At 35.0% G+C, this 11,548-nt stretch overlaps 1 protein-coding gene across 3 annotated transcripts; it reads left to right on the top strand.

Annotated features, from left to right (window-relative positions):
* The first annotated feature begins 1,218 nt into the window (after positions 1-1,218).
* On the top strand, positions 1,219-11,275 carry LOC138315184 (uncharacterized). 3 transcript variants are annotated; one of them, XM_069255996.1, is made up of 9 exons: positions 1,219-1,394; positions 3,040-3,082; positions 3,926-4,959; positions 5,382-5,508; positions 6,089-6,254; positions 6,847-7,711; positions 8,371-8,488; positions 9,464-9,618; positions 10,920-11,275. In XM_069255996.1, exons 3-9 carry the CDS (start codon positions 4,028-4,030, stop codon positions 11,017-11,019), a joined length of 2,463 nt encoding a protein of 820 aa, XP_069112097.1. In that variant the 5' UTR covers positions 1,219-1,394; positions 3,040-3,082; positions 3,926-4,027; the 3' UTR covers positions 11,020-11,275. The 3 variants fall into 3 exon arrangements, with proteins under 3 accessions (XP_069112097.1, XP_069112098.1, XP_069112096.1); XM_069255997.1 differs by lacking the exon at positions 1,219-1,394 and adding an exon at positions 2,538-2,695; XM_069255995.1 differs by lacking the exon at positions 1,219-1,394 and adding an exon at positions 2,538-2,771.
* The last annotated feature ends 273 nt before the right edge of the window (positions 11,276-11,548 follow it).

Genomic DNA, 11,548 nt, shown 5'->3' with positions numbered 1-11,548 from the left:
TGAAATTGATATGAAATCTAACGAAGTTGTTCTGTTGCAGTACATAATTGTTTTTTCTTCTGATTATGAGAGCACCTAATGAATGCTTCATTAAAGTGTTATATTACGGAGTCGCACTATAGCAGGCACGTACAAATGTAACAGGATATTGCACTGTAGTATATCTGCACATTAAATTTTTGTAGTCCATTTTTTAACTTTATCGGGGTATGAAAACAAATTGCTTGCAAACTGTGTGAATCCGCGTTGAAAAATGAATTATATTGAATTATTAAACTTGACAACGGAATATGATTAGTAATGAAGTTTAATATGAATCATTGTATTTTTTATGAACGGTGTATTTTTTATGAACGGTGTAATTTAAAACGAAGACATAAAGAAGAGGTAGTAAAATATTAGGTAAGTGTTTATGTGAACACTTATTTGTTGTATTTATTCATTTAGCAATACGTAACAGTCGTATGTTGCATATGCTCAGCTGGTAAGTTTGACCCTATTCCGTACTTTTCTAGGACGTTATAACACTGACAAGCAATGCATTAAATTAATTTTGAAGTTTTTGCTTTCATTTTACATTTAGGAGGAAACTCGTTCTTGGTTTAAGGTTATTTATGTGTGACATGTTTTCACACTGAGGTTTATTTCTTCGATGCTTCATAAGAAATGAATTAAAATTAGACGCTCATTATAATTGATCCGAGTTTATAGGCTTTTGCGTTCAGGAGAGTGATAAAATATCTTTCTTCTTTGCCTTTTGTAAATTCATTGCATGCAGTACGAGTTTGAAATTTAAATTTGTTGTTTGTTTTGTAAAACATACATGTAACAGGATGATAGAAGAGCTTAATGCTTGGGTGTGAACACCTTTTTGATTTGTAAATTCATTGCATGCAGTACGAGTTTGAAATTTAAATTTGATGTTTGTTTTGTTAAGTCTCCACTTGATAAAACATACATCTAACCCGATGATAGAAGAGCTTAATGCTTGGGTGTGAACACCTTTTTGATTTATTGGTATATTAGTTCCTTGTATTTAACTTTTTATCACAATTGTTATCACAGTAGCAGTAACGTCATTCATACAGGTTACTAAATTATAATGCAAAGTTTAACTCTATTTATAAATCAAGCTTTTGATATGCAATTATTAATTAAGTGGTTGATTGAGAGCTTTGATCAATTTCGTAATTGTTGATGGAAAAGGTGTCTCATGTTTCTTATATCTGTCCAGGTTTGACAGATGAGAAAATCGCTAGTGAGAAAGAGCGTTTTAATGACATCTCTACAAACTCTACCACAACACGGAGCATAGGCTAGTAGTAACGTACGTGCTGCACAGCTCATTCGGACTGCAAGATGAATGGAATTTGTCAGGACTTAACGATATGAAGGTAATATTTTATTATATTTATTGTAGAAAGTGCATATTTGATTGATAATAACAATAATATTTCCTTATAATATAAATATATATATATTTATTCCAAAATAATATAATCATTTTGTAATCAGGAATTTGTTAGAAATAACCCATGTTTATTCTAGTCTCGAACAAGTAATATTTGTCGAAAACAGCACCGAGTGATGTTATTAGTTGGTTTCTATGGAAGCTATGCATTTTTCACATACTATAAACATATATATATTTAATTCCTTTTAATGACATTTATTTGCTTGAACTTATGTTTGGCTAAGTACTGATAACATTTACATTTGTATGGTTCTCTTTATTGTCGTTTTATCAAATTTATCTGTTTTAAATGATCATCTGTAATCACGTATACACATTGGTATTTCTAATAGCTTTTGGCTACTGATAATTTCTAATGATAACGGTAACATCGATAATAACATTGTCATAGATTATTCTAGTTTGTTCTATATTGTTCTATATTGTCCTAGATTGTTCTAGAACATCCAATTAAAATATGCATTATTCTGACTTACTTGTATGACAATTAACTTTTGTGTGTTTTTATGAATTCTTTCGTGTGGCTTTTCGCCGAGGAAGATTTTTAATATAGATCCCTTTATATTCATTTAAAATTCAATGTTCCAATGTTTCGAAAAAGTCATAGTTCTCTTGTTGAAATGGACCTAAGGGTAATAGGCTTGTAAGAATATCGCGTTACCGTATCCAACATGCTTTACCAAGTTTGTCAAGGTAATATCAACATGTAAAATATATGTAATATCGCATGGTCATGAAATGTTACACTTGACACAATGCGTATCTTAATTGCCCAACTCCTGAATATTTAGAACAACACAAATAACATATTTAAGTATTCATATTAGCATTTATTTTCGTCACGTGTTACCTTATAATGGTAGCTATCATATTGTAACGTAATATTTTCATGATATTTTGTTGTGTTGTATCATATGGGTCACGGCGTATCTAAGTCAGGTAATAAATGTGTCAGTTGACTTGTGTGTTGCATCATCGATGAGGCTGCCCTCTGTCATTAGTGCTTTCCTGTGTATATAAAGCTTGCGCTCATTTAGGTGGCCTGAGGCGATCACAGGTGAAACGTCGCGTCATTAACCGTTATAATATTGAAATATGCGTATTAGGACAAGATAACAACACGGGACATCGTACGAATCCTACACATTCATTCAGGATTATGTTTAGATTATTCCTTCGGTGGATAAAATCGAACATTCATTACTTCATCTTAAATCTGAGGTAAGAAAGGACTTGGCCAGGTCTTTGTGATCGGATGTGACCTGGTTATTGGATGCATGTAGAAGGCGTGGACAAGGTATTTTTTTATCTCTGTTTCCCGCGCGCGAGGTATACCTGGCGAGTGTTACTAATCTTTCTATGACTAACACTAGTGCAAACACGGACTGAATACGGTGGGCGACAATAACTGTATGATGATAAATCGTTAAAAACTATATTTATTTTACGATAATAGGAAAACATTGTCCATAAGCAAGGCCCGTTGACCTATGTCAGAGGAATATGACATAAGAAATAGCAGAAATTGTTTCCCGATTAACGTTGATAATATATATTTGTTGTAGATTTGACGGAGCTGGAGAAGAAGTGCCGTGGCAGGAAAGAAAGGTAGTGTATAGTGCATGGCGGGACCATTAGTTTTACATTGGTAATTAATCATGTCCAGGTCAAGGCACAACAAGCGCGTCGCCAGATGTTTTTGTTTACGTTTATTTACATTTTATTTAGAAGACCGATCACTTTATGTGAGAACGTGACGGGACGATACAATTCATTTGTTTTTTTTATCTCGCCTATCAATTAAATTTCAAAGAAAAATATAAAAATCTACTGATTCATTATTCAAACAAACGAACGTAAATAACGCATGTGCACAACGTGGTGTTCCGAATGTATGATGTTCGTTCGGAATATATCGGAGTTTAAGGAATGTAATGTGTAAGGAATTGTTTCTACCTGAAATGTCAGATTTTGTCATGTAGGTATTGCCATACCAATATACATATATGGATATTCGGGGCTTAAAGTTATTCAAGTAATGAAATTTTGGTAATGTACTTGAAGTGGCTAAAGCAGACTTACGTAACTCTAGATGACTAAATAGACACTATCTGATAGGAATGTAGCAGCAACACTGACATTTGGCTATTGGTTTCCAAAGTTTTGATGTATTTTTTAAAATGTCTTATCACTGAATTTCGTCAACTAAAATGATGTGTATTTATTATTATTATTCAAATGTTTTTCACAAAATGTCGATAGTTGTTAAACCTAGTACTATTTATGAGCGGATATCTCAAACAAACACATATGTGTACTAGGATGCAATTAAGAAGTTTTTCGAATGAAAGCGAATTTAATATAATCATTTTCGGTTCTTGACAGAATATAAGGTATGAAAAATAATAAAGGTATATATTACATGTAATCAAATCCCTTTTTTATCGACAGAAATTATACCAACCGTATGCATGGAGTGTCGACGGCAGCATGGTTATTTGAACGTATTTCCCCCAGCAAATACTATTATTGGAAAGCAGACGACCTCGAAGTATGACATCAGATGTAGTCGCTGTCTTCGTTACCATGTTTATTGTGACGTGTATGGCATCCCACGTGTTTGATTGGTTAAAACCAGATAAGTTTGATGAACTTGATGACAAGATGGTGGCGGTTCACGAGGACAATTGTCGGTCCAAGTCTCAGGCTGATATGTTGTTTCCTCCAGACACGATTTCTCAAATCCCTAAATTCAATAAATTAAAACATCGTATTTTCTACAAAAACCGTACAAGTCTACTTCATCTTCACAATATGGCGTTGAACAGAGCCTTTTTCTACAGTTACATTCTACAAAAGATCAACACGTCGGATAACTTCCATCTACAACCAAACATTCATTATCTTTACATGTCTGTTACTGCTGATGTCAATGCAAATCCTTCCGGTATAAACGGAAGTGCTTTATACTTTGATCAGAACTGTTACTATCCTAACTGGTTCACAGAACGAGATTTTAACGCGACTGTCCCGTTATTTGGTCCACGGGCCTGGCGCTGGGACGACACAGAAGATGCGGATAATTTTCTTCGGGAACCGACTCGGAAAGTGGCATTCGTGGACGACGTCGGAACCGGACACGATAAGAACTACACAAGCGAAGCGTTTAAAATGAATCCTTGGTATAAATTTTGGCTTCCGGATAAAGACCCCGCTTTGGATTCCGCGCAAAAGTTTACATACGGGACCGGCATCAAATACTCAAATGAAACAGGGAAATTTATTCACGATGAATTTCAGATTTTTAATTTCTTTGGTCCAAACTCTCCTGGACAGGAAGTGGAAGATGACACTCTACTTCCGGTTCGATTCACTCGCCCTTATTTTGACTGTGGTAGGTCTAATAAGTGGGTAGCGAGTGCCGTTTCACCTGTTGTTGACTACATGCCGAGGTACCTCAACTGGACACATATGCGCAGACCACGGTACGTAGGTTTAACATCCATAAAAGGTGTCAATTTAGGAATGCTTGCTTGTCCATTAGAATTGTCCTAGCTGGAGTCTTAGATAGATCTTTACGAATTATGAATTTCTTTCAGTTAACGATATTTACCATTTGCTAAATACGCATAAAACTTTAGGATCATGCGAATGCTCTGATTTTAGGATAAGGCCTTTTATGTGTACTTTGGATTAATTCCATTTATATTGATGTAGATGCAAATATGATAAATATGATATAAAAACGAAACATGATTTAAAGATGCTCCACCGCTGACAGAGCATACTCATCATTTGAACAATATTTGGTGTTTATATCGTATATATAGCATCTTGAACACCTGTAGTAATGTTTATTAATCTTAGAGAGTTTTATAATCTATAGTGTTTGCTATTTTGTGTTCAGGTTTGTTGGTGTGATTGCGATGGACATTGATTTTAAGGAGGTAGATTTCAACCCCTGTGCTGTTGGTATGGGCAACCCCGGACCCAGTTACCTCGCCGGAATAGCGAAGTGTAGAGACTCGACACGGGTACATATACACACTGTTAGCTACGGAAATACTGCAATATGGATTTAATTCAAGAATCGAGGGAATATTGGAATATATCCGAAGCTCACAATTGCCTTGATTGGTTTTCTTAAGTGATCTGGTTTCATACTATACAGTAAAATCATATATAAAATTAAGACTCTAACAATTATATATTTATCTATTATCATTACTGATTGAGAAAAAATGCAAAACAATAATAATTCCTTTGCATCTAGCCCTTCATAATAATGGTATTATTCCAGCATCTATTTCCAGTCCCCCTCTTTGTGAATATATGTACAGACTGCCATAAGATTATACCATAAAAGATTATTTTTGATATCCAAAACGATGACAAATGACATTATGTTGAAACGATGAAGTCCAAGAAATTTTAATCTAGGACCTCATCGTTTATACATAATTTCATTCGTCATTATTTTGGACATCAACCAATAAAGAAAACCAAATCCCAATTATTTATGAAAAAACATAGAAATATGCAAACATGCCTTAGCTATTGGTAGAATGACAATGTAAAGTCTTCGACCAATTTCGACTTTCTTTTTGATTCTAGTGTAAACACCGAGCCGGACAAGGATTCCGACGGGATTGTTACACCTGTTCCTGTAGGTCCGGATTTTATCTCCCACCGTCATTCGAGCGGAACTACAAAGGATACAACGTGGAACAAGCCACCTATGATGAGTACATGGCCGGCTTTACATGCCTTCGTACCCAGTGTAAGTAAAAGTCTGCCTTGTAGTCTTTGAAGTATGACTTTCCCTTCCGTTGGGGTTGAAGATTATCTTTCGAATAATGGAGCATTAGCCCTGCTCATGTTGTCAAAAACGGTCGACCTGGAAATAAAAAAACCAACTTAACAGCACGATTGTAAGGTGTGTTTTCACTTACGATGAAAGATGTTTCGCATACCATACGCTATACAGATTTGTACCTCTCACATTCTGTAATTACTTTTAGCATCATTTAGCAAAAATCATTTAGCATAATGTGAGGAAACTATTCAACGTAAACATTCATGAACAATGACATTGTTTGTTTGTTATTGTAGTACCATCTCGTACAGATAAAAGATGCTAACTGTATTTTTCTCTAACTGGAAATAAGAAATTAGTGTAATCTTTCGGATACTTCCCGAAACGAAGTCAGGGTGGGTAAATACAATCGTTATAGTTTCAAAACATCAGATGTCGTTTAGTTATTACGACTTTCAAATGAAACATATTTGGTTAACGTGTTTGGATTGAGGGATAAAAATGCAATTATCAAATTTTGTCTTTTTTGTTTGTTTGTATACTTTTAATCTTACAGATTTGCGTGTATTGCCGGTTGTTGGTCCAGGAGGACGCCCATCCACAGATGCTGGATTCTTTAGCAGTTCAAACACATCATCTAAAGGCCAAACGGAACAACAGACTACGAAGATCAGAACCAAACGATCTGGTTCACTTCTACAGTTCCAACAGTCTTCTCAAGATAAAATGATGAGGATATTTCGACAGATAAAGATGGTTTCAGCAACAAACTGCAAGACATTGTCAGAAAACACGTTACAGCTTTCCGGGGATGTAGCGTATGGAGCAGACACGCAGTTCGAGTCTCAGGGTAGAACTGCATTACGTCTGTCACATTTTCTCAGCAATTTTCATCAAAACATAAATCCCGATGAAAGGTTCGGCTGGATTCGGGGCGGTGGAAGAATTCACCAGGAACACATGTTTGGTGAAGTCATAGCAAACGTGATGGCGGATCATAAAATTTTGTCAAGTGGCGTTTATTATGAACCTTACGTGTTTGAAAATATGGACGGTTCGAAAAGAAAGTTTTTCGGGCCAATTGCCTTTCAAAAGAAGGGAGTGACATATGCCATAGACACTGCAGGTTTACATAGACCATATGTTTATGAACATTGGTACAGACGTGCACGAGAACGCTGGTACACTAACACAGAGTCACTTAAATACTACAAAATGCGACCGATGGTTAGAACAGATGCAGCGGGAAACGATTCTGTTAAATTTGAATATTTTCCCGTAACGTACCAAGCACCAGACTACGCAGCTGGGATCTGGGTTGGACCGACGTTTAAATGTGATGGAAATATTGATACATGGGTTCTGACATACGTATTGCCATTCTTTAGAATGGAACGACCATTCGAATTGCTGCGTTTTGCGTAAGTAATAATAAAGTAATCATATGAGTTAAACATGAACTTATCTTGTCTGTAGTTCAAGGTCGCATGGGTATGGTCTATTTATCTATCACTAAATATCACAACAACATAGAGTATGTTCAGTGAAAACAAAGAATACATAAAAAAATAAATTAGGGAATAATCATAAACGAAAACATCCTTAGGGAAGAAAACACTGCGCTGGAATAATTTCTTTCAAAATTTGTTTCTGTTCACCTATTTAAACAAAGACAAATGCTTGATCACCTGAATGCATATTTAGTGTTGAATTTCCAAGAATTTGTGTTAAATATGGGTTCAGATGTCAAATACTTTGTTTTTCCAATTTAAATGCGAACAAAATGTTTGTGAAGAAATGTAACTAAATGCACATATTTAAGGAAACAAATACATTTCTTGGTCATAACAAATGAGTGTTATCCTCCTTTATATTCGTTTCTATAGTTTACTATAACACGTCTCTAGTTTTGAGCGATTTCTTTCCGACTAATATCCTCAGGGAGAAGACCTTTATATGCAATACCCCATGTTTTATCCCTTTGACATCTTCTTTGTTTGAAATTAAAATTGCAAAATCTTGAACTGATATCCTTGTGTCTCTCTTGAATATCTAGAAATATATTACGATTATTTTTCAGTGGTGTTGTGACAGTAGACGTTCCACTAGATCTACTGGAGATAACCCAATGTCCACAGCCATTCTATGTTGCCAATGCCTTCAAGAACACGGCCAAGTGCCACGCCCAGTCCACAAAGGTAAGCTATACCGTCCCAGCATCATCTGGCCGATGTAGGAATATAGAAAGTCATAGCTGCCTTATATCATTGATGTGCTCATTATATGATACGAGATTGCCAATATATGATGCATTAGCCCATCACAGACAATAATTCCTATAGGTTAAAATGACATAATTACAGACATAATAGGTTAGTACAGTTGTCGTTCTTTGCTCCTAACGAGATCGTAACGTTGTCAGCAAAATGATGGCGACCAAGAAATGCTTTGCATAAAGTTAGTGAAAGTTTACGCTGACGACATTATGGAAAGCAAAGGTAATCGCCTAGTTAGAATTATTTCTAAAAAATGTAAAACGTAAATGAACCATATCAACGTATTTGAGTCATTCGGTGAGAAATATATTGCATAAGGTCTGAGTTATTTTGTTGTTTTATAACATTAAAAGTTATTTTTTATCTTTATATTTCAAAGAACCGTCGACAAGATAAATTCGTTACACAGTTTGTTAGTGACCAAGTACAGAAGAATACTGGGTCTAAAAGAATTATTTATAATATTTGGATTCAAAGAAATATGCATCAGGATCGGATTCGCTACTTTGAGATCAATAGTTTTGAGAACTTTCCCCCTCTCTTATCGTTACATTGTATAATCGCAGCCATTGGGAAACAAACTAAATGTTATCACAAAAATTGCAGTTACTGTCTCCCTAAAGCTGTTTTTCTTCTGGCCTCCACATTTTTTTTTCATTTTAAGCCTATCTAAACGTGTAGCCTGCTAGCATCCTTTAATGGCGAAATCGGACTATATACTTATGTTTTGATGTAAACAACAGGTGAAATTACCGTGGAATTAATTGGCAATTAGCAATCCGCAATGCAGAAGATGTATTACAGATTACCTTGATAGAATATAGATAGTATTTCCAAGTCACAGTGACACTTCAATTCCACTGTTTGTTATAACACCTGTTTTTGTTGTGTAACCAGTGTCGTCAGATCCCTGGTTACGGCATGACAAGGGGAGCGTACCGGTGTGACTGTAAACAAGGGTTCGAATACCCATTCAGGGATAGGAAGAGATGGTTCGAGGGCTATCTCATGGATCGGGAGTACGAGAAAAAGCAACAGGGATTATATAGTCGGTGAGTTTATTTCAAAAAATAAAAACTCTTTCTAAATGATAACGATTATAAAAATACGTTTTTCTCTCTCTTCTTTGATGGAGTTATCCCCCTTCGATAGCAAGATTTATACGCAACAGAGTCAATAATCAAGTTAGTAGTTTTAGAAACTGGTAAAGTGACGTTCATAAACTAGTCTAGTTATTATGAATATCTATCTATTAATTGGAAGACAAATTCTTCCTTGTCATTGATAGTTAGAGATATTGTTTTGATATTGTATATCTGAGTTTGAATAAAAACATATATATGATAACACCTCACTATGATTAATATGATATTTTCGATGGACATCTGGACATCTAAAGATAAATTGATCAGAGGTACGTTTAGATGACAGAAGCCCCTACAGGTGATGAACAGCCATATTGCGTTGACTAATGGGGATGGGGATTAAACAATACAGAAAAAATACCGTCACGGAAATTCAAATAACGTTATTTTCAATAGTTTACATGGTTGTTCTAATTACCGTAACCTTCATAATACGCGTAGATCAAATTCAACAAAAACAACCATGCTTAGACAAATTAGGCCAATAAAAATAATATGTCTGTTTAGAGTTACGTGACCGACCTTAATCTTTTACCCCCGACCCTAATTTTTTCCACTTTTCTACGAAAAAAAAAATTAAAAGTCGTGATTTCGATGTCAGACACTGGTTTCGGCATTTGTTTTAGAGTGAAAGACACTAAAAAAAAAAAAAAAATCCTCCCGACCTGCCGACCCTATTTTTTTGCCAATGTCATCCTAAACAGACATTTTTTTGCCTTACCATTTTACGTCCTTTAGTGGCATATCAATCACTAAGCCAAAGCTCTCCTTGCTATTGTGTCTTAGATTATTTTCCTCTGCAATGACATGCCTCCGTCTGAACTTCCAATAGAAAATTCCACAATAATAGGACGCACTGATTGACTAATAGTAAAATGTTACCCTGATTGTGGTACCTTCATGCTGTCACATGGATATTTTTGCGAGTGCTTAATTTCACTATTGTATACACAAAACTTTCACGGTGTTGTTATTTTCGCGATAGATACGCTTTCATACTTTTATCAACAAAGTTTATACATGTACAAAATATAACGCGGGGTTTTGCAACCTTCGTATAATTCGCGAAAATTCCCCATCGCGTAAATGTCCACGTTTGCAGTATCCTCATGCGTAACCACCACGAAATAAAGCTAAATGATTTTAACAAAAAAAAAAAAATACAATTGAAAACACACAAAATAATGACATGTTTTTGTTTACTTCAGGTTCGACAGTCTTATGTGCCGAGTGTCGTCTGCACGGTCTGTGTTACCGGACCCATTGTTGTTTACCGCCATCTTCATTGTCACTCTATTATCTATATAGTCACAGGGTTTCAATTTTAGAAAACCTGTTGTTTTTATTACTCATTATTATCATTTTACTAAATACTGGTGATATATATATATATCAGCTTAGTAAACCTACCTAACGTCCCGTGCGTTCGTGTGTCCTATATGTACGCTTTACTTGACCCTCGCTTACTTCTCTCAATGTATTATTTATTTTACATTAATATACTGATCCTAATATGGTCTTTATTTTGATAGAAAAACAATAATAAATGTGCAAGTACGATTGATATGGTTTTTTTTTTATTTACTTCATTGTCGAAAATCTTTTTATTGGCTATCGATTCCTTTGACACAAACGTAAATTACATTTTAGATTTTTTTAAATGTGTCTTAACCTGAATTTTATCTGTAAATACTCTTTCTTGTTTGGAACACCTGATAATTCAGCATTGATTCAAACAAAAATCTGTATTTTGGGACTCTCATTCGCCATGATATCGAGTAATCTTGACTTGAGTTTGGTTCATGATTTTGCCTCACATTAGTTTAAACGTGCAATA

The sequence above is a fragment of the Argopecten irradians genome, chromosome 2 (assembly GCF_041381155.1).
Source record: "Argopecten irradians isolate NY chromosome 2, Ai_NY, whole genome shotgun sequence".
Classification (NCBI taxonomy): domain Eukaryota; kingdom Metazoa; phylum Mollusca; class Bivalvia; order Pectinida; family Pectinidae; genus Argopecten; species Argopecten irradians.
Note: the sequence above shows the minus strand (reverse complement) of the source record. Positions and strands in the feature narration are given on the sequence as shown.